Source organism: Haliotis asinina, chromosome 1, assembly GCF_037392515.1.
Source record: "Haliotis asinina isolate JCU_RB_2024 chromosome 1, JCU_Hal_asi_v2, whole genome shotgun sequence".
Classification (NCBI taxonomy): Eukaryota; Metazoa; Mollusca; class Gastropoda; order Lepetellida; family Haliotidae; genus Haliotis; species Haliotis asinina.
The window spans coordinates 92,247,617-92,272,431 of record NC_090280.1 but is presented as its reverse complement, the minus strand read 5'-3'; the positions used below and the strand labels follow the sequence as shown (position 1 = coordinate 92,272,431).

The 24,815-nt window shown below is 40.5% G+C and overlaps 1 protein-coding gene across 1 annotated transcript in view; it reads right to left on the bottom strand.

Annotated features, from left to right (window-relative positions):
- Positions 1-8,057: 8,057 nt before the first annotated feature.
- Positions 8,058-24,815, bottom strand: part of LOC137255354 (uncharacterized) — a 35,290-nt gene continuing 18,532 nt past the window's right edge. Inside the window, exons 17-23 of the mRNA XM_067792800.1 lie at positions 17,872-17,984; positions 17,210-17,366; positions 16,608-16,745; positions 15,917-16,102; positions 9,108-9,323; positions 8,628-8,741; positions 8,058-8,179 (exon numbers count right to left, since the gene is read on the bottom strand). Of these exons, the coding sequence (XP_067648901.1) occupies positions 8,058-8,179; positions 8,628-8,741; positions 9,108-9,323; positions 15,917-16,102; positions 16,608-16,745; positions 17,210-17,366; positions 17,872-17,984 (1,046 nt within the window). The remainder of the gene's footprint in view (positions 8,180-8,627; positions 8,742-9,107; positions 9,324-15,916; positions 16,103-16,607; positions 16,746-17,209; positions 17,367-17,871; positions 17,985-24,815) is intronic.

Sequence of the window (24,815 nt, the reverse complement as noted above, 5' to 3'; positions counted from 1 at the left end):
CAACAAATATAGATCACTTGAGGACATGGACGTGTCCGAAAATGTCCATTTTAGGGCACACAGCTTGTCGCCCACCAAAAAGGTACGGGGTAGATCTCCAATATCCACACACCCCAAGATAGCTTACTCCCACATTATCGAACAGTGGAATTGCAGAGGACTAAGGCATAATTATAATGAGTTACAGTTATTGGCCCAGAGTTGTGCGGCGTCAGCAGTCTGTCTGCAGGAGACTTATTTAAGGAAGACAGATCTTTTTGAGCTACGTCATTTCAATGCTTATAATTGTTTCTCACCTCCGGGTGACAGAGCCACTGGAGGATCTTCAATCCTAGTCAAACAGAATGTTATCCATTGCCCAATTACACTCACTACGCATCTTCAAGCAGTTGCCGTCCGACTCACTTTACATGTTACGCTTACATTATGTCCTCTGTATGCTTTACAGCCACTGTATTTATGCTTATATAATGACGGTTCTAACACATATTTATACCCTGGTGCAGGGACCTAATCTGCTCTCGACTTGTCACTCACAAATTCAGAACTACTTAATGAATTCGAATGGTCAGTCGACGATGACCTCTGTGGAAGTTACAGATGGAGTTACAGATTTTAGTATAGTAGGAAAATGGTCACTTCTACAAGGTCATCGTGGACGGACCATTCAAATTTATTCAGTATTTCTGAATTTGTGAGTGAGAATTTGAGAGCAGAATAGGTTCCTGTACCAGGGTGTAAATATGTGCTGGAACCATCATTGTAAACACATAAATCATTATCAGAACAAAAGCCCTCCAGTAATGTACCTTTAGCGTTTGGAGTTACACTTCCCCAGAGTGGGTTGTGCCCATTCATATCTCCCATTATAATACAGGGCTTCGGGAGTTGGTCATATAGATTGAAGATCGCTTTTGTGAAACGTCAAAGACGGAGAGATATAGAGAGAGCATAATGTAAACGCAACGTGCAAAGTTAGTCGTACTACAACGGCCTGCAGATTAGTAGGAAGTGAAACAGGGCTGTGGATACTGTTCTCTTTGACCAGAATGGAAGATCCTCCCGTGGCCTTATCACCTGGAGGTGACTAACAGTGATATGCTTTGTAATGACGAAGGTCCAAAGTATCTGTCTGTTTTAAATAAGTCTCCTGCAAAAATCTCCCATTATAATACAGGGCTTCGGGAGTTGGTCATATAGAGCTTGAAGATCAGTTTTGGCAAACGTCGAAATATAGAGAGAGCATAGCGTAAACGCGACATGTAAAGTAATTCTCACTGCAACAGCCTACATATTAGTAATAAGTGGAACAGGGGTTTTATTAACTTTTTGTGTGACTAGAATGGATGATCCGCCAGTGGCCCTATCACCCGAAGGTGAAAAACAATGATATGCATTAAAATGACGTAGGTCAAATGTATCTGTTTGTTTTAAATATGTCTCTTGGAGACATATCGCTGAAGGTGTGAAATCTTGGACTAATAGCTGTATTTCATGTAAATTAGTCCTCAGTCCTCTACAGTTCCACTGTAGAATATTGTTGAAATAAACTATCTTTTGGGGGGATTTATTGGGGATCTACCCAGCACTCTTTTGGAGGGCGAGAAGCTGTGTGCCCTAGAATGGACGTTTTCAGATACATCCATGTCTTCAAGAGATCCATATCTGTTGAATAACTGAATTTTATTTTGTGACCCTTTTAGGGCTCTGTCACTTTGTTGCTTTGAAGCATCAGACTTAGGTTTGGGTTTAGTTTTAACAATGTGTTGTCTATCAGCTGTTGAATGAGACTCGGAGGGTGACTGTGAAAATGACTTATGATCAGGAGACTTTGATGTAGTGGGAAGTGATTCCTCAGTCTGGGATGATATAGCACGGTATAAAACCTGTCGGGAGTCGAAACTGACCCAAGTCAAGGTAGTTTGGCATCCTGTGGATAATTTTGTTATTTTAGAGCTGGATTCAGATGATGATTTTGCTACTGTTGCATAACTTTCTGGAAGATCAGATCTCTTCACCAGTTTCTTTGCCTCAGAAAAAGAGATATTTTGGGTAAACCTTATTTTGTTAATTGCCATTTGTTCTTTCCATATTGGTCACTGTTTAGACGAAGATGAATGGTCGCCTGAGCAGTTGGTGCATTTTTTTAAAGTCACTGTCTCTGTTGTGTGTGTCTTCTCACCACAATGAGCACACACAACAAACAAAGTGCAGGTAGTTGCACTGTCTCCGTATTTATGGCATTTAAAACATCTGAGTGGGTTGGGGATGTAGGTTTCAAAATGTATTTTGCAGTAACCTGCCTTCACTGATTTTGGAGCTTTTTTCGATGAAAAAAAGAAAACATACGTATTCGTGTGGAATGTTTCATTGTTTTTTCGGGTTGAAAAGCGCTTCACATAAAGCACACCTTGATCTTTCATTTCTGATGCTATGTCAAGTTCGGATATGTCAGCAAACAACCGATCACGATCTCTGACGATACCTTTACTTGTGTTCAAGGTCTTGTGAGGAGAGACCGAGACCAGAATGCCCACAAAAGATTCAGTGCTCATCAGATTAGTTCCTTGTTGTTTTTTGCCGCACTCAACTAGTAGCGCACCTGAACGTAAGCGTCTAATGTTCTTAACGTCCCCAGCAATACCCTTAGATACTGCGAAAGGTTTCAGCATTAATGGTATCTTGGCATGAGTCTCAATAACAAGGAAACCCGGTCAATACTCAATCGATAGACACGGTCTGTGATCAGTATCAACAGGATCAATTTCAAGTGGACGTTTCTTTCTTTTTTTGCGGGGGGGATTTCATAAGCCATGTTTGGTGTCATATGGTTCATCATCGAAGCTCCCCACCCACCACGGAGTATCACAAGGACAATACTAAAAGCAAGTGGGTCTCCAACTTGCAGCACCAAGGATACCCGGATGATATACTCCAGTAGAAGAATTAAAATTAATAATTCTACCAGATTGGCCCATGGACCACCGCCTTCTGGGTATTGGACTCTGGGCATAATACAAAAGTGAAATAATTTCAAATTCAAATAGATATTTTAAGTCAGGTCATCTCACAAAACATTTTCTGGAATGTCCGAAATTGTGTATCAAAATATGCATACACAGCTTGGCATGAATAGCCGATTTGTTGAACCGGGCCCATACAACCACCCATCTAGGTGAAGTCAGGGCCGAAGTGGTGTGTTGAGGATTAGGAACACTGGTCCTGCTCCCATGCCATCAACCCCCAGGATCCCCTCCTCCACGGACACAGGGCCGCAACCCACGGCAAACGGGTTGTTGGCCCAAATATCTCCCCCGGGTCCACAACGGGGGTGAACGGCTCTCAGCGTTACCAAACACCCACTACAAGGAGGTGGCCGTTTACGGGTGCCACCTGCATGGTCCCTAGCTGGATTTACACCATTCCCCCGTCTGCTGGCGACTGTATGCAAGATTAGCCACAGTCATTCTATGGCTAAAAAAGTGGAAGATTAAATCTGACTTCAACTGTTTTGGGACTTACATACCCTCTCAGGAGGACAATAATTTTACGGTACAACCCCCTTCGAGGATACAGCCACTAACAACCTTAGTTGCTAATTCAACTTCCAATCATAAAATATTTATCTATTTATAAGTCATGTCACAGGTCTAATTCTTTTAAAAACGCAATGACTAAATGATACCTAACATTGCTAAAAATATATTTCATAAATCCAGACTTAAAACCTTTAATAGTTATCCCTTTTGGTGGAATATTCAACACAGTCAAGCAAAACATGCTTGACCGTGATTCTTTCATCACAAGGGATACAAAACGGAGGATCTTCACCTATAAGCAAATGTTCAAGTGTATATCGTGTGTGGCCAACACGACATCGTCGCATGATGACCTCTTCAAATCTGGACTGACAACCCAAGTAGGTGTAACCAATGTAGCGTTTTACTTCATGTAATTTGTTGACACCTACTTGAGTGTCCCACTTTTTCTGCATCAGATCACGGATGTAAGACCTAACAGTAGCTCAGATTACATTATCAACTCCTGTCGCATTTACCAGAATACTGCCTAGAAACTCTTCTAAATATTTTTGATGATATTTGGACATCGGGTAACATTCCTCCCTCATGGCGTGACGCCATAGTAGTACCAATACCTAAACCTACACGTGATCATACGGATCCATCCAATTATCGACCTATTTCACGCACTAGCTGTGTTTGTAAAACCATGGAACGCATGATAAATAATCGACTTGTTTGGTACTTGGAAACAAATAACCTTGTAACAGATATACAATGTGGTTTCCGTAAAAATAGAAGTACTGTCGTCACTTAGTGCGTTTGGAATCATTTGTTAAAAACGCTTTAATCAATAAACAACACGCTGTGTCTATCTTTTTAGATCTCGAAAAAGCATATGACACAATCTGGAAATATGACATTTTACGAGATTTACATGATTTTGGTTTGCGAGGTCGTTTGCCTGAATTTGTACCCAACTTTTTAAATGACAGACAAGTCCAGGTTTGCGTGGGTTCTACCCTGTCTGATCATTACAATCAGGATCAGGGTGTTCCACAAAGCAGTATTTTGTCTGTCACTGTTTTTAGCATAAAGATCAACAGTTTAACTAAAATTTTAAACGATTTAATAGATGGATTGTTATTTGTAAATGATTTTCATATTTCTTGTCTTGGGAAAAATATACATACTATTGAACTGCAACTACAGTTGTGTTTAAACAAAATAGATATATGGTGTCTTGAAAACGGCTTTAAATGTTCTAAATCAAAATCCAATTGTATACACTTCTGTCGTAAATACAAACCTCATAAAGACCCAGAACTATTTCTAAGTGGTACCCCAATCAAAGTGTTGAAGGAGGCCAAGTTCTTATTTTCGATTCACATTTGGCTTTTTTTGCCGCATCTTAAATCCCTTAAAGCCAAATGCCTGATGGCACTCGATTTTTTAAATGATGTTTCAAATTCAAAATGGGGAGGGGATCAAACTAACCTTCTTCACTTATATATATCACTGGTCCGATCTAAACTTGATTACGGCTCCATCGTATATGGTGGAGCTTGTCAAAGCAATCTTAAACTGCTTAATCCTGTGCACGACTAAGGCCTAAGCCTTTGTCTTGGTTCTTTTAGAACCTCTCCTATCGACAGTCTTTACGTCGAAGTTGATGAGCCTTCTCTCAACCAATGCTGTATAAACCTATCTTTACAATACATAACAAAATTATCTTCAAATGAGTCTAATCCTCTTTATGAGGATTTGTATAACAAAAACCAAAATATATATATAACAAAAAGAGTGTTCCGCCTCTTGGGCTCAGAATTGTATAATAATCTTGCTTCTGGCCAACACATCGTCTTCTGTTGGTTACCGAGCCATGTGGGCATTTCCGGTAACGCAATGTCCGATCTTGCTGCTAAGGCAGCACTCAACAAATCTGTGACACAACTTCCTATTCCATACTCTAAATACAAAGCTAGCATTTGAACTTACATCCGTGATCCGATGCAGAAGAAGTGGGACACCCAAGCAGGCATAAATAAATTACATGAAATAAAACCGCATATTGGTTACACCTACTTGGGTTGTCTGTCCAGATTTGAAGAGGTTGTATTACGACGGTGGTTGGCCATACAAGGTATACTCTTGCATATCTTTTAAAAGATGAGGATTCCCTTGTGATGAGAGAGTCACGGTCAAGCATATTTTGCTTGTCTGTGTTGAATTCTCCATCACAAGGGATAAGTATTTTATATTTAAAACAATTAAGTATATTTTTACCAGCGTTATTTCTCATTTAATTATTGCTTTCTTTAAAAGAAATTGATTTTGTGGTTGAATTTTGAATATTTTAATTATTGGAAGTTTGGATTAGTAACTTGAATTGTTGGTGACTGTACCCTCTAAGGGGGTTGAAGTACCGGAAATTATTGTCCTCCTGAGAGGGTACGATTAGACTTTCTACTGGTTTTTAATCGTAGTGTCTGTGTATTTTTAATTTGTGGCCAGATGTGACTAAATTGCTAGCATCTGAAAGGATGTTGTAAATCCAACTGGGGTCCTTGTAACAATGTATCTATGTGAAAGATAATTTGGTGAGATAATGTATGTTGACAATGTTGTTCATAACTCGGAATCCGAACAAAATATTCAGATTCGGGATTCAAATGCTCAAACCCGAATATGAAGAAAAGTCAAAGTTGAGGCTGAAATATGGAAAAATGTAGGTTTGGGTGTTCATGTTTTCACGAAACCCAGGTTTACTAGCGGCCCCTAGTACCTTAGAAGGGGTGAGATAATGTATACTGACACTGATGTTCATAACTCCGAATCTGAACAAAATATTCAGATTCGGGAATCTCAAAATAAAATATTCATAGATACATAGATACATAGATACATACATAGATACACAGATACAGGGATGCACAGATAGATGCATAGATACAAACATAGATACATACAAAGATACATACATACATACAGAGGTATAAAGATATATAGACAGATACATAGATAAATAGATGCATAGATACATAGATAGATACACAAATACATGCATAGATATATAGATACAGAGATACATACATAGATAGATACATAGGTGCATAGATAGGTACATACATAGATACATGGATACATATATACCTACATAGATACATAAATGCATACATAGATACATACATAAACATATGGACACATAGATGCATACATAGATACATCGATATATACATACATAGATACATACATAAATATATACATACATATATACATACATACATGCAAAGATACATATACAGATATATCGATAAATAGATAGATACAGAGATGCATACATAGATACATAGATAGATAGATATTTACATAGACAGGTACATACATAGATACATGGATACATATATACCTACATAGATACAGAGATACATACATAAATACGTACAAAGATACATACATAAATATATGGATACATACATAGATACATGCATAAATATATACATACATATATACATACATAAATGCAAAGATACATAGACAGATATATAGATAAATAGATAGATACAGAGATGCATACATAGATACATAGATAGATACATAGCTACATGCATAGATGAACACATTGATACGTACATGATACATGATGAATACATACATATATACATGATATACAGAAACATAGATAAATAGATACATGGATACCTAGATACCTAGGTACATACATAGATAGATCGATACATACATAGATAGATACATACATAAATATATGCATACATAGATATACACATAGATGCATAGATACATAGACAGATGTACAGAGAAATAGATGGATACAGAGATGCATGCATAGATATATAGATAGATATATAGATACATAAATAGATATATAGATAGATGCATAGATACATAGATACGCAGATAGATACAGAGATACATACATAGATGGATACATAGATACATGCATATATGCACACATAGATACATATATACATACATGATACATACATACATAGATACATGATACACAGATACATAGATACATAGATACATAGATACATGCATACATACATACATACGTACGTACGTACGTACATACGTAGATACGTACATACATACAGAAATTCAAATTCAGGATTTAAATCCCGAAGGTGAACAAAATATTCAGATACGGGATTCGAATCCCGAATCCCGAATCCGTTTCTAACTTCATGTTCCTAAATAGTGATACTATTATTTTTTCTATGTTTATGCGCTAATTTGAAATACTAAATGTGGTAATCTAATGGCTGTACTGTCCTTCGTCGACAGGTTCTTCATAATATGCATATATATTTGGTTTTTAATGTAACGTATGTTCTCGTCACGATATGGCTGCAATATTGCCGATGTGACGTTAAATATTAACTCACTCACTGATTCACTCACTATTCCTGTGAATGTGTGTGTGTGTATGTGTGACAATCATCTTCAGCAACAACCAGTCCACAAATTGGGACGAGTTCGATGTCATTATAATTTCATACTATACACATGTATTTAGGGTACAGTTTTAGACACTGCCCTCGGTTTGTAGTAGGCTGTGACAGGGAATTCTCGATAGGACCCACACTGTTGCCAGAAGTGGTCAGCTCGGGACAAGCACTCATTGCGCTCATGATCTGAAATGGTTACATCACTGATGGAACAATCTGTTTGTGGGTAACTCAAGAACAGTTAGCGATTCATAATTCTTTTAACGATGATTCTTTATATGTATATATGTGTTATACGTGCATGTATATGTAAATACGTAAATGTTAAACATGTTCTTTTTCTAAGAACGGATCCATAACTTCTTAAGAAAACCTTACTGGAACTACAGATATATATCCCCTTTCCTGCGAATGTTAGATTGTGTCACTCAGCAGCCAAGTGTTGTCGTTTTAAAAGATTTAGCTGTTCATGATATCAGTCACTGATATTTCGTGTCGAGATGTAACGTGTCTAGGTTTCCTAGTAGAATAGAATAGCAACACCAAATGTTAGAACTTCATTAGGAAGAACATTTCAGTTGAAGAGTGGGAGATCTCAGATTCACACGTGTGGGGACGCGACTTACTCACTCACCTGTGTCAAGGTTGGTTGCACCCCAGGCGTCGTAGAAGAAGCCAGTCAGGTTGTTGTTTGATGGACAGGTCGAGATCTTGATCCAGCACCCGCCTCCAGCATGTCGTATACCCCCTGCGAATTGATGTGCATCATATGGCATGTCGAGTTTAACAGCGTTATCACGGCGGGGTACAACAAAATGGGGTTCATGCATTGTACATGTGGGGTGGGATCGAGCTCGGGTCTAGAGTATGAAGAGCTAACGTTTTAGGCACTCGGTTACCCAACCACCCATTTAAGAGTTGGAACAGCGTTAAGAAATGAGTTATTTTTCGGGATAACCAATTGTCTATAGTCTCGAAGGACGTTCCATCACTATTTCAGACATGTAACATCATTCATGTGCGTATGTATATTGATAATTTGAAACTATTACCAGTCTCATTAATAAAGATCTGATAAAGGTTATTAAGAGCGATCTAACTAGTCTGTTGTCACCTGTTGGACCGTATATGCTGGTAACTGGATGTGCAGGGTCGGATCCACAGTAGTCAAACTCCCCAGACGCTCTGCCCAGACACCTTCCCTCCTCCGTCAGTGCCCCATGGGCCTCACCATAGCGATCTATCTCCAGTCTCCCGGCGCTGGCTTTGCCGTGTTTGGGACAGCCATAGTCGGCGAAGTAACAGTGATTTCCAGCTATGGTCATTGCACCTATGTAAAAGAAATCCAAATCATTGTCTTAAAGGCTTGAACTATATACTGCGAAGAACTTAAAAACACTATATGACACCACAGTTGTCTAGAAGTATATTGAACAGCAAACCAAACATAAGTTTCGAAAAAGTGAAATCTCACAAATGTAAGCGTTCCTGTTTATGTCTCCTGATTTAAAGTCCTGACTTCAGGTATATAATGGATTCTAATTTAGTAATTCCAACTATCAGTCGCAACGGAAGCTAGTATAACATTTACTCTAAACACAATTTCGATCACAATATTAAAATAAAAGGTTCGAATGAATTAATGCAACGTTGCACTAATTCGACTCGCGCGCCTTCTATCGGGCCGGCATTATGTTAAGTGAACCCCTTACAATTTTGATTCTACGGGGTTTACGAATGTCCTACTTGATTGAAACCGGTTCTGCAAACACAGGCAACATCGTGTGCGAGGGTTTTCGACGAAAGGAGCAATTCTTTACTGTTCGCCTCGAAATTTCAATCACTGATTTCAAACAAGGCGCAAGAGTCATTACATCTTTCATAGCATCAAAGCTGCAGTGATTTCATATGGCCCAACATAAATATAATACAGGCCAAACTATTGTAGAAAATGTGTACCACTGTGCGTTTAACTTGTTTCCAGTTAATGCGGCCCCAGAAAGTTGATCTTCCTCCACTCGTTGGGTGAACAGTTGCCCATTTGTACAAATGGGATTGCGCAGCGTAGAGAAGATGACAAGTTTCCATATATGCGAGCGAAGCGAGCAAAGGTTTTCAACGCACTTCCATGGCTTCGGTGCCATAAGTAATTTTCATGTCAAAATGTCAAAAGGTACACTCCCATTTCCTCACTCGGTTGTGCTCTCACATTTCCTATTCCATGTTTAATAATTACTCACGTGAAATATGTTTTATTCAACATTTTGAACACCACTCGTGGTATTCAGATCGTTCTTTGCCTCCATTATCCCTGCCAGCTTCCGGCTCAACGGAGTGAGCGAACAAGAATAAGCAACAATTTATACCATATTGCCTAATTTCATAATGATTCTGTTGGACTGTATTTGTCTTAAGTGTCGGCGTTATTGTTAGATCATTTGTAACATGTATTCTACAATAAACACACTTCTGGCGTAGTGGGCGTATGAAGCATGGGAGGTAACTCTTTATGTATTCCATACGGAATAATTACTTGTTGCTTCACTGCTTTGAACCGGAAGCTGACAGGGTTGATGGGGGCGAAGAAAGGTCTGATGTACCATGAGTTGCGCATAAAATGTTGAATAAAACATGGTTCACGTGAGTAATTATCAAAAATGGCGTTGGAAATCTGAGATCACAACCTAGTGAGGAAATGGGAGTGTACCTTTGATGGTGGCCATATTTTATTTTCACATGACAAATTGAACCGAAGCGATGGAAGTGCGTTGCCAACTTTTGCTCGCTTCGCTCGCATACATGTATATGAATACTGGTCATATTCTTTACTTTGCGCAACCCCAATTGCGCTAAAGTTTGCCTGTGGTACATTGTATTGTCGAAAATAGTGTTCCACTTATAAAAATACATGTATATGCTAGCCAGTTTCAACTCTCTTTGTGATAGTCTGATTGTTTATTTAACTGTTCTGTGTAGAACACAGGCCACAATCAGTTGAAATAAACTAACGTTGGAAGTTGAGAGTCGTTGGATGGGTGACCGTGTTTGGCAGCTTGTCTCCAAATAGTCTTTAGGACTAGTCGTGCCCCACAAAGGAGCACATGTTATACATGCTGTCTAACCTTAGACCCATCAGCAATTTGGGTACCTGGTATGGTACGATTGGTATTGAAACTTCAGCATTTGACAGGTAACCGGTTGTATTTCCCACAGGGAGTGTTCTGTACTGACCTGGGGTAATATGTCAGCGCTATGATCATGGGAAATTAATGGAATATTATTATTACTGAAAGACCTCAAATATTGTCTTCTACTTGTAGGGCGGTGGGACTGCCTTGCGCTTAATCATCTCAATGCTGCCGTCGAACCCATTCGACAGAACAGTAGCCTAATGATATCCCTAAACATAACTTGCAACAACTATTTACCAAACACGATTTACGTGTGGCTTGAATTACGTATGGAATGAATAAATACTCAGCTTTCTAAATATATTAAGTTTAAGAAGTTTTTGTACCTCAAAACGAAACGCCCACGAATTAAAAAATGTATTGGCTAATTTTATCGGCACAAGGCTCCCGCAACGGCCATTGTGCTTCACGTTCAGCTACATAAAGTCTGATTTTTTCATCGCAATGTTATTATTTTTATAATTGACCAAAATCTGTTATTTTTTTTAATACAAAGTCAGAAACAAAACTTATTTTCGAAAAGTAACCACTTTATGTGAAGATATTAATCACAAAAAGGAGAACGGTTGTTACATCATCGACTGGCTGACAAGGAAACTGTCATGGCAACAGTGGTAAACAACCGCAACAACATGTTTCGAAAATCCATTTTTCGCCATATTAGAATTTTAATTTCGTTTTCTGATTTCAGATACACATATTTATCAGTTTTCCTCTTGGTAAAGCCTAATATTCACAATTGGTTTTTGGACAAAAATTCGTGAAAACATCGACAATGACCAGCTGTTGACGTGCGTCGTTGCAATGACCAAGTCTTACTTATATACTAAACGATATTGCAAAAAGCCGGACCACCACGCCTCTCGATAAATATGGATGCCTTCGAGAAATTTCCCAAATTATTTTCCAGCCAAATAATTAGGAAATTATAATTAGCAATTATAAACAGCATCACTTGTTTACGTTTTATTGACCTCGATAGTCACAGTTCATAGAAATCTCCCTCAGTCTTAATATTTTCTGTATTTTTGTGACCCGCAATTGATCTAGAACTTAGATTTGCATAATGGCTTCCGCGATCGAAGATTTCCGCGAACTTTTCAGACCCTCGGATAATGAAGGTGAAGAAGACTTTTTCGGGTTCGAGGACATGGATTTAGAAGAAGTTGAAAATTTGGACCTTGGGGACGATGAGGAAAAATCTTTGGAGGACCTCTCGGTCGGAGTGAGTGAAACGCCATGGCTACAAGATTTTGTCGATCGATCTGGGTCATGAAATACATTTGAGTTAGTATGATGCTTTCTTACTTCTTTTCAGTGATGAAGTGTTTGACTTGCTTGTCACTGAAACGAACAGGTATGCAGCACGATTTATAGCTGAAAACATGGACACGTTGAAAGTACATTCACGTGCTAAGAATTGGAAACCTGTTGATACCTCCGAAAGGAGGGCTTTCATTTCTCTACTTTTAGTGATGGGTTTGTCAAAGAAACCATCGTACCCACTACGCGAATGTAAAGGATTCAAAGCTATCATGGCAAGGGATAGATTTATTCAGATACTTATGTTTTTTCAGTTAAATGACAATGCCAAAGATTTCCCCAAAGAGGACCCAAGACATGAGAAACTTTTCAAAAGACCACTCATGAAAATTCTTGTTCCAGGATGCCAGAGGCACTTCCACCCAGGCAGGGAGGTATCAGTGGACGAGAGTATGATTTCTTTCAAGGGACAAACAGGTTTGCTGCAGTATGTGCCAAATATACCACATAAGTGGGGTATCACGTCATGGCGTCTGGCAGACAGCAGGGCTAGGTACATGGGGAACTGACAAATATACACAGGGAGGCAGGAGGGAGGGAGACCACATGGTTTGACATAGAGGTTGTTACGTCATTGTGTCAGCCTCTGTATGGTAAGGGTCACCATGTGTACATGGACAACTTTTTCACTTCTCCTTCTCTATTCCAGGAACTTAAGTGACAACCAGACTGGTGCGTGTGGCACACTGAGGGCCAAAAGCTGGTGATGATCCGGATTTATATAGGGATAATGAATTCTTACATATTACATGGACTGATATAAAAAAGTAAACCTTCTGACCAGCGTTCACAATGGTTCTTGTTTTTTGAAAAGAGTAAGATCTAGGGCATCACCAAACAACTTCAGAGAGGTAAGAAAACCCAAAGCAGTTCAGCTATACAGTCAGCACTTGGGAGGAGTGGACCAGGCAGAAAAGCAGTTACAATACTGCATAGTGCTCCACAGGTGTTGTAAGGGGTGGAAGAAGGTGTTTTGTACCTGATGGAAGTTTCATTTAGTAATGCTCTGATAATCTTCAAAGCTACAAACCCAGGTAAGAGAGTAAGTTCTGAAAAGTTCAGACAGGTCATCGCAACCACGTGCCTGGGGGGCTATGAGGGACAGGGAAGAGCACGATCTGGACGTCCTGCAACCAACCTGGAGCGTCCTGCTAGACTAACATTTCATATGTAAAACCCAGGATAAAACTCCTAAAGGTAAGATCTCGTGCAATGACTGTGTGGTTCGTTCGTTTAGAGGTGCCAAAAGACATCAGACCACTTTCATTTGCAAGATTTGTCATGTTCACATGTGCCATGTACCAAGCATTGAAAGGTACCATACCTTAATAAATTATAAAATCCAGTGCTTCCCAGGTCTCCATGATTAAAAATAGCAGTCAAAATGCCCAGTACCTGTTAGTACTTTTGTCGTTGTTGTTGCTGTGTTGCAGATACCAAAAACAATTTCATGCAAAAAGAATGTGCATATGTTTAGGGACTGTTCATAACATGCGTGTGTGTGTGCGTGTGTGCGTGTGTGTGCGCGTGTGTATGCGTGAGAGCGTCACCAGTTTAGTTTTGTACTGGGGAGGAAGAAAGGTCATCAGTTTTGTGCACATGTACTGGGGATACAGACGCAATCAAACTTTTTACATTTAGTACTTCAAGTTATGTTTAAAAATTGGGAACTGGGGCAGGAGTGTCACTTATTTGGTATGTAAACCATAGGATCGGGGCAGTCACGTTGTTCATGCTCCTCCATGTAAATCATTATCTCCCCACAGCAACAACTTATGAACAGTCCCTCAGTTGGTGTATTTATTCTGTAATTATTTATTTTAGTAATTATTCAGTTGTATATAATACATATATATTTATTTGAAACATAACAGTCCATAATATTTATTTTTTCAAATGTTGTATCATATTACACCAGCATGTATAGAAATCCATTCAAACACATTTCGCTTCTTTCGCGCACCTGTCAACAGCTGGTCACCTTGGGTCGTCATGCCGCTCGGTATGAAAATGTTACTTGTGTGGGGCAGAATATAATTCAAAATATTGTGCAATTTTCTCCTTAACACTATTATCTATAATCAATGATATTCCTATGGGCGTCTTTAGAGTCATTAATATGCGGTATTTCGTCTAATACATCTTCAAACAAATGATACTGACGAACTTCCTTTTCGTATTGACAAATACAAATCGGAACTACAGCTTCCGGGTCACGGAAGCATTGAAGGTCAAACTGGTATAGAAATGTGCGAATTTTATCGTTATCCATTATGATTTATTTTTTTGTGTATTCTAAAAGATACAAACGAATTACAGTGATACAAACATACTTACTTATTTTCTGTAATCAAGGAATGAATCGGTTGACGTCTCCCCGTGAGTGACATCACATCCGGCAACTTTTGCCTGAACGGTGTCGTGAACATGTGTGATCTTTTATGATCGTTTGTGATCGTTTATGTATCGTTCTAATAAAGTGATTATATCAAATCTAACACCTATCGATGATCATCTGCTTTCGATCAATAACACATAAACGATAGAAATAGCAGCTTTACTGAGGATTAAATAACAACATTATAAGTCGTGTACAGCAAAGCGCGCCATGTTCGATTTTGATACGTCTGCTTGCAGTACGAGACGGGTAAATCTGCTTGAACATGGAATATATGGAACCAAACCCCCTGAAACTTGAGTTGTAGTGTCCTTAATTGTCGTTTGTTATGTTCTTTGTTTTTATGTCATGACACGTTAAATCAGACTAATTATAGTCATTTGAACATATGGCACGATGACCTCGAAAATACAAATGTATTTTGACAATTTTCGTACGATATATTCCTGTTTCAGTTCATAATTTGCCTTCGTGTCGGTGCCATCCAATGAAAAAATATGAATTATAACTCAGCTGTATTTGACATATTGGAGAATTGATGGATGGAAGCAACAAGCGCTGATTTCACGATTTAAACAGATTCCTGATACAAAACGTATTCCACCTACGATCACGTAATTCAGGGAACTTTACGAATATTTACAAGTTTTAAGTTCGCGTCGGCCGTAACCCCTGTGTGTTTGAAAATATTTGTAATTTTTTTATAGTTATGTTCAGTTTTCTATCTATAATTAATGTCCAAAGTATTGGTTCCCTTGTCACATTTTTAATGGCACACCAACTGTTTGAAATCACCCACTTTTTTTTGAACGCCTTATGCTGAAATTTATTCAGCAAGCTAAAGGTTAAAGCCCTCGCTCGTCACGCTGAAGATTCCCCACATAAGTACAGTGTGTGAAGCCCATGTCTGGGGAGCTAAAATCAGCGAAAACTAGACCCATTCACTCACGTCTTCCTCTGACTCTTCGCGCTCTGCGAACTAGCAAAAGTATATTCAACAGTAAAGCAAACCTGTTGGACCGAAGACTGCCGTCACAGTTTCCTTTGCAGGTGAGCCACAGTACCTCCACTCTTTTGCTGCCCTCTTCAAACAGTTCTCCTCCTTTACCCCAGTCAGTTCATGTTGCTCCCCCCACACGTCCCGCTGTGTGCCGTTGATGGGGTGGAGGGGACACCCGGTGATGATCAGCCAGCACCCTGAATAGATTCAACGCTCTTTTGATATCTTTATCTATCGGCTCCAACCGAAACTAAAGACCCGCGAAGATCCGGTGATGATTAGCCGAAACCTTCATCAGGGATGAAACAGATAATGTTTCAGAAGCCCTTCTTCTACCGAGATCAGGGATGTTGTATTCTACCCGCTTATGATGCCCTCCTACAGTAAGGACAGTTAACTTCTTCCCTTTGTCAGCTCACTGGCTTTATAGTTTACTACCTAGCCAATTATGTTAACCATGTTGCTTTTGTTGTCACGTTCCTGCCTCCTGCTTGCCTGCTGTACAAGAATCTGTATGGAAGCGTCGCACTCGCATAATAAAGCATTGATATCCTAAAGGTTTGTCAATAATGGATTACGATTAAGATAACCATAAGCATCAAATTTGGTTCGAATATCGTTTCATAATGTTGACATCATAAATGACAAGTATCAGTGAGATGCAGATTTGTATCCAGGAAGGTGCAGTGTGTTCAGAAGTACCTTGTTTTGGGATGTTTGGGTAGATTGTGTTGGGCCCAGAGCCGTCTGAGAAGTATGGTGTTTGTGGTGTCTTCGTTGCTGGGGCAACGGTTCCGGCACATGCAGCAGGTTGAGGTGGGGACTTTCGAGTGTGTATGGCTGTGGAAAGATCATTATCTTCTTGATGCCATACATGTTCTGACTTTCAGAGCGTTGGAGTATTTACAGTTACAAGATGCTCAATCTGTACTCCAGCGTTGTACGTACACAAACATATCCGTGCACGGTATGTGTATTGAAAGCTTTATATTCTGGTGCATGCCAGTTTTTATTGCTTTAACCCGTGAAGATCTGGGTTAAAGTCCCTTTCCCGAAACATCTCAAGATATAAGATATATATAGACTCAAGATATATATATATATATATATATATATAGAGAGAGAGAGAGAGAGAGAGAGAGAGAGAGAGATAGATATATAGATATATAGATATATATATATGCTCACGAAAGATGTGTTTGAATAGACTCCAGACAGAAGCGCATTTGATCACTGGATATCATAAGCGCTATATACTTCCAAAGTTATTACTATTATTAACTTAATTAGACAATTAGACGCACGTTGCTGCATGTAGACAGGACCAGTAGGATGACGTGGTCCTACGTGGTTCACATCGATTGGTTGAGGGAAATTGATGGCGTTGGCCCACTCTTGCGCCTGACATCTGACCCGGAAGTCAGCGTTTTCGGGTGACCAGAAGTCCGTTGATGATACAGACTGTGGAATGAGTGTTGACAGACATAATCAGTGAATCGTCCCAATCATAGGGAAATGGAAAAAAAATATGGAATTAGCGTGACATTTATCTTTGTTGTTGTTTTGCGATTATTGTTTACAGTTATAGTACGTATGTTGGTTGAGTCTCATCCTCAGTTTTAATCGACACTCTTAGAGTGAGGCACCTAAAGTCAGCGATCTAACCCACTTAGCCACCATGTCACAGAAATCGGACTCCTGGTAGTCCACATCACGTATATTATGCTCCCATCTGATATCTGAAAGTTGACAAGTCTTCAAAAGCTACGAGCACACATACAATGCCATTTAGAGTGGGTTAATTTTACGCCGGACTCCGCAACATTCTAACAATATGGTGGCGGTCGGTGAATAACTGGGCATTGATCTGCAAAGTGTGAAAAGATAATATGTTTTGTCCAAGGCAGCCACTGGTGAAACATTGCCGCATTGTTTGTGTCAATGCATGCATCAGCAAATTCGCTACCTTGTGATTGTTTGATACATTGAAGTATTTCTGCCTCTCCATACTGCCACTGGTGTAGTATATACTGGGGACGCCAGGAAGGCTATAAAATATGTTGTTGTAGATCTGATTGCCTGGAAATAAATACGGTGCGGTCAGCTAGCAGTTTACATAATACTCAACCTCATGGATACGAGATGAATGTTCCAGAGTTCTGGAAAGACATGGATGTTTGATAGCAGAAAATATATGTCTTCATACAGATATCTATCGACTGGTAACAGAGTTTCGATAGTAGAGTTTATGGTAAAGGCACGTTCACAGGCGCGACTTGTAACAGCTTGTAGTATGCAACATATTTGCAACGTAAGAACAACCAAGTCGTTACAATTTGAAACTGCCAACAAGTCGCAGCCAAGGCATTGGACTTGTCTAAATAAAAGCTGCAAATAGAAGTTGCAAGCTCTCGAATTATCAAATAGTTTAGACGGGCCTTATGTTTATGCTAACATCAGGTCTGAGGCACGACTGACAATAATTCGACCTTACAAGAGCAGAAACCTGGCGATTTATAAGTTTTTTACTAGTGACAGGAATGGTTATCAAAATACAACATATCGCCTATTCCGAACGGATAAGCTGCGCAACCAGTGATCGTGGAAAACGTGTACTCTTCTTCTATGTGAGGCGCATGCGATATTGTAGACTGACAATAATGATGGCGTTTCTTCCTCACGAGACGAATCCATGATACCGACTTCAGATGTGCGACTTCAGAAGTCCACAAATGACAAAGTCCTTATCATCTTCTCGTTACTACAAGTCGTATGCTACAAAACGCTTCTACATGTGAGAACGCACCTTTAGCAAGTTCCATCCTGCAGCTTGTAGAAAGTGAGTGAAATAATATTAAAAGTTACCTCGGCAATATACAGTTATATCGTGACGAGAACAGTTAACTGTGGTGAGAACAGAAGATTGTGACAATGATTTTAAAACATGCACCAAATGCTCAGGCGACCATTCTTCATTTACTAAACAGTGTCCTATTTTGAAAGAGCAAATGGAGATAAACAAAATGAAATTTACTCAAAATATCTCATTTTCGGAGGCAAAAAAACTGGTAAAGAGATCTGATCTTATCTCCTTATGGTCACAAATCACCATCATCTCAGTCACACTCAAAGTCTCAGTCGACAGCTGATAGTCAACAACCTGGTAAAAGTAAACCTAAGCCTGAGCCTGAAACTTCAAAACAACAAAGTGGCAGAGCTCCTAAATGGTCGCAAAATGAAATTAAATTGTTTAGTAAATATGGGTCTCTTGAGGACATGGACGTTTCTGAAAACGTCCATTCTAGGGCACACAGCTTGTCGCTCTCCAAAAGAGTGCGGGGTCGATCCCCAATAAATCCCCCCAATATTTTATTATTCCAATAATATTGTACAGTGGAACTGCAGAGGATTGAGGACTAATTTACATGAATTACAGCTATTAGTCCAAAATTTCACACCCTCAGCGATATGTCTCCAAGAGACATATTTAAAACAGATACATTTGACCTTCGTCATTTTAATGCATATTGGACATTTTTGATTAAGTGTTATTTTCTATACTTACCTTGTTGAAAGCCAACAATTGCCCCCAGCGCTCTCTGATGCGCTGAATCTATCTACTTATACCACAGGGAAGAGAGACATCCCTGTACTTAGCTGGGTAGCGACCACCACAGGACACGTGACACCTTGATACGACATTCCCTGGCGGCGACAGAGGTCACTCCGATGGGAGGGGAGGAGGGAGGGAAATCACGACTTGTTGGCCTTCAACAACGTAAGTATAAAAAGTAACATTTAATAAAAAATGTCCAATCTTTTACATACTTATCATAGTAAAACAATAGCCCTGGATCCCACAGTAGGAGGAGGGCTAGTGGGGTTAAGACCCAGATCGTCTCTCAACCTGTAGTAGTGTAAGGGGTTCAGATGAGGGAGACTGAACGGTGGTACGGAAGAACGACTCGTTTCCTTCACCCCTGTAGGTGACCCCATCTGTGGTGAGGAGCCCGCATAGGGAAGAACCACTTAGGAGGGAACTGAAAAACCAACCGGAAGGATAACCGAGAATGAGGAAAGATTCGAACGTTTTATTAACAAAGTATCTCAGAAAACCGCGGAAGATTGTCCTGTACCCCTAGGAGACCTACATAGGTCTTAGTGTGTTTCGTCTCCTGACGAACAGTGACCCCAAAGTTCTCTGCCAAATCCTCATTCTATAGTTCCTTCAAGTAGACTGACCTTGACCTCCAGAAACACCCGGCGAGGATGTCTGTCACAGCAATATTGCTGTGGTATGCCAAGGTAGCGGATGCCACCCTGATTGTATGTGGGTTGGTTTTCGCGGGTGCTGGGAGGTCAGCAGCCTTGTAGGCTTCTATCACCGCTGAGACTTGGGAATGAGGAAGAAACAAGACTGTGTCGGCCCCTTCTCAGAGTGTGTGTGCGGGACGTGTATATCCACAGCACCCTGACTAGAGACACAATGCAAGTGCTCCATCCTCATTGCGGTCCACCAGTGGAGTCAAAGAGGGAATGTGGAAAGTGCGGCCGAGCCCTAGAATAGCTGAGCCACCATCCGCCAGTTCGAACCTCAAGTGCGTGGATCTCGCTGATCCTAGCAGCTGAAGCCATAGCTACCAGAAATGCCATCTTGACCATCAGCCTGAGGATGGGGTCTTCCTCTAGGCGCTCATAAAAGTCTGACTTAGGATTCGGGTCCCTGGGATGTGCACCGCCCGAATGTTCAACTGCAAGCTATCTGACAGCTCGAACAGTTGTAGTGTCAACTGGAGAAGTGGATCCGCTCTGGTCGATCGCCTAGTCAGCCACCGAGCTGTCCGTGTGAACCAGTACCACTTGCACCCTGAGAGCTTCCCTCCAGTGGAGGATTGCTAGCCTTACTGCATCCTATACCGGGAGGTTTATGTGTCGAAACCGGAGGGAGGGACTCCATACCCCTGATGTTTGTTCCGTTTGTTCCCCACCCTAGAGTGGAGGTGTCCACAAAGAGATGGAGTGACGGGGTTGGAGGACGGAGGGGGACACCTCCGAACACATTCTCGTCTTGGGTTCCACCATTTCAGAAAGTGGAGAAGATGTTCGGGGAGTCGGATGGGGTGGGTGCAGTGCACCTCCCTGATGGTTCAGGAAGACCTGAAGAGGTCGCAGGACGAGTCGCCCCCTGATCGTTAGGTCTTGTGCGGACGTCAGAAGAATGGTCGTGATCGAACCCATCGTCCAGATACATCACCAACAGGATTGTGAAGGAAGTGGATAATGGGTTGAGTTACTCACGTGAACAGCCATGGGACGGAGGGTGTATAGATCGAGATGTGCAGGTACGCATCCTGGAGGTCGAGTGATATCATGTAGTCTGAGGGCTTCAGCGAGCGCATGACTGATCCGAGTGTCAAGAGTCAAAAATATGGCGGCTGTATGAGGAAGGAGGAGTTGAACTCCTTCATATTGTGAATCAGCCGCCATTTTCCCGAGTTCTTTTGGGGCCTGAGAAATACTGGAGAGCAATAGCCGGGAGTTCCTACACTGCTTCCTTGGCAATGAGAGTTTCTACCTGTTCCAATGTCAACTCGAACCTGTCCGGATCGGGAAGCCGTTCGACTGGATGGCAGGTGAGAGGTGGAGAGGAGGCGACAGGAATGTGGAAGCCCGACTCCAGAATCTGACATATGAACTTGTCCAGTCCAAGCTGAACCCAGTTTTGCTACACTCCCTATGGAAGGATCTACTATCGGAGGGTGGATGACTGGCGGGACCCACCAGTCAGTTGTGTTCCAGGATTCGGGGAGGTTTGCCTCCGCTCTTGGCCCCACCAAGTTTCTTCCCGGATGTGGAGGAAGGGGTGGAACCCTGCGTGCTTCCTTCCCAACCCCCTTCCAAAAGGACCCTGTCCATTTTTTTAGTAGGGTCTTTTATGGGGGTCGCTTGGACCACTCCCGTTGCTGCGAATGACCTCTCCCTCCAGTCGAGGGGAATCTGTTAGTCAACTCCTGTTGCTGATACTCATGCCGCGAATGAAGGGCATCCGGAATCTCTCCCACAAAGAGAGTTCCCACAGAGGGGGAGGCGTGGCGGAGAGAATCTCTGATTGCCACCGGGAGATTCGTTCTTCCTAAGAATACCTCACGTCGAAGATTAGTGATGCCTGCCGAAATGCGTTCGGCAGACAAGCAGATTTGGGCTATGCCTCCAGCCACAGATCCGAATGCACCATATAGAGACACTGCGCCGTCTTCCATGCCTGCTTCCCTGGCAAAAGGAGACGGTGGAGGGGTAGCGTCCTCAGCCTCCGGAAGGATGCGAATGAGCGGAGGGTTATATATATATCCACCTCGTTCGAAGGGGTAGACATCAGTACCACCCTCAGGGGTGAATGGAAAGATTCCCGTACGGGGAAGGGGGACCTCGGTAGAGGGTTTGGAGGGACTAGCCGCTGGTCTAGGAGGAACCATTTTCCTACTATATTAACTCCATCTGATGTTCCTTCATCATCAAGGAATATTTTTTAAAAGGCTCACTGGGCTTTATATAAAACACTGTGTGTTGAAAAACTTAAACCCGAACGTTTTATTGACGCTCCTGATGCTATTAAATGTTCTTTCTGAGGAACTGAATTCTATAGGTGGTGAGTGTTTACCGAAGTCCTCTTCAGTTCCACATATTCGAAAACCATGGTTTAGCCATGAATGCAAAAAAGCAGAACATTATTTCCGTCGCCATCCTATGGTGCATAATTTAAATACATTCAAAATTTTGAATGCTAAAGCCCGGCGGACTTGTGTGTCGAACAAACGCCAATTTAGGCAAAATTATGCATCCAAAATAAATTCTCGGACACCCATGTCCAAGGTATGGAACATGATTGAGAAAATGAAAGGTAAAGGTACTAAATCTACTGTCCATCATCTGAAACATGGAGATCAATTACTTACTGATAAATCAGATATTGCGAATAAACTGGGCGAAACTCTCGCTAAACATTCTTCCTCTTCTAATTATATACTTAAATTTCAGCAATACCAAAAACAACAAGAAACGAAAACTATTAATTTCAATTCTGATAATGGGGAAGATCATAATGAAATGTTTTCTATTCAGGAACTCCATACTGCTCTTGATCAAGCTCATGACACTGCTACAGGAGCTGATAACATACATTATGAACTCCTGAAGCACTTACCAGAATCCTGCCTAGAAACTCTTCTCAATATTTTTGATGATATTTGGACATTGGGTAACTTTTTGTTTAGAGACGCTCTTATCAATGTTTGATGATATTTGGACTTCCGGGAAATTTCCTACTTCATGGAGTGATGCCATAGTGGTACCAATACCTAAACCTGGACGTGATCATACGGATCCATCCAATTATCGTTTTCATTAACTAGCTGTGTTTGCAAGAAAATGTAACGCATGATAAATAATTGACTTGTTTGGTACTTGGAAACAAATAACCTTATAACAGATATACAATGTGGTTTCCGTAAAAACAGTAGTACTGTCGATCACTCAGTGCGTGTAAAATCATTTGTGAAAAACGCGCTGAAAAAAACAACACGCTGTGTCTATCTTTTTTGTTCTTGAGAAGGCATATGGCACAACCTGGAAATATGACATTTTGATGAGATTCACATGCTTTCGGTTTGCGAGGTCATTTGCCTGAATTAATAGCCAACTTTTTAAATAACAGACAATTTCAAGTCCGCGTGGGTTCTGCCTTTTCTGATCATTACAATCAGGATCAGGGTGTTCCACAAGGCAGTACTTTGTCAGTCACACTTTTTAGTATACAGATAAACAGTTCATCAAAATTTTTAAACGATTCAATTGATGGATCGTTATTTGTGGATGATATTAATATTTCTCGTCGTGGTAAAAATATGTATACTATTGAGAGGCAACTGCAGCTGTGTTTAAACAAAATAGATAAATGGTGTCTTGAAAACGGCTTCGAATTCTCTAAATAAAAAACCAATTGTATACACTTCTGCCGTAAATATAAACCTCATACAGACCCAGAACTATTTCTAAGTGGCACCCCTATCAAAGTGGCCAAGGAGGCTAAGTTCTTGGGCCTTATTTTTGATTCACATTTGACCTTTTTGCCCCATATTAAATCCCTGAAAGCCAAATGATTGAAGGCACTCGATTTATTAAAGGTTGTTTCTAATTCAAAGTAGGAAGGGTATCAGACTACCCTCCTTCATCTATATAGATCACTCGTCCGCTCTAACCTTGATTATGGTTTCATCGTATATGATAGAGCCTGCAAAAGCATCCTGAAACTATTAGATTCTGTCCATCACCAAGGTCTAAGACTTGGGTCCTGCACAAGTTGATCTAACATTAACTGCATTTAAAAAATCAGAAACAAATAAATTAGAGTATAAACAAGAATATAATCAATTGAAACATAAATATAGCAATCATAAATCCATATTTACAGATGGCTCCAAGGACCAGATAATAGTTCTATGTTTACAGTAGAAGCTAACGCGATATTAACAGCTCTTAAATATATTCAAAGACACCCTAAACGTAAACAATATATAATCTATTCAGACTCTCTTTCTTGCCTTCAGGCTATTAAAAAATTATCATGTAAACATCCACTTTTTAATTGAAATCATTGAATTGTGTAATGATCTTGCTACTGGCCAGTACGACATCGTCTTTTGTTGGTTACCGAACCACGTAGCCATTTCTGGTAACATGATGGCTGATCTTGCTGCCAAGGCAGCTCTCAACAAATCTGTGACACCACTTCTTATTCTATACTCAGACTATAAAGCTCACATTAGGATGTATATCCATGCAGAAGAGGTGGGACACCCAGGTAGGTATCAATAAATTACATGCAACAACACCCAATATTGGTTACACCTACTT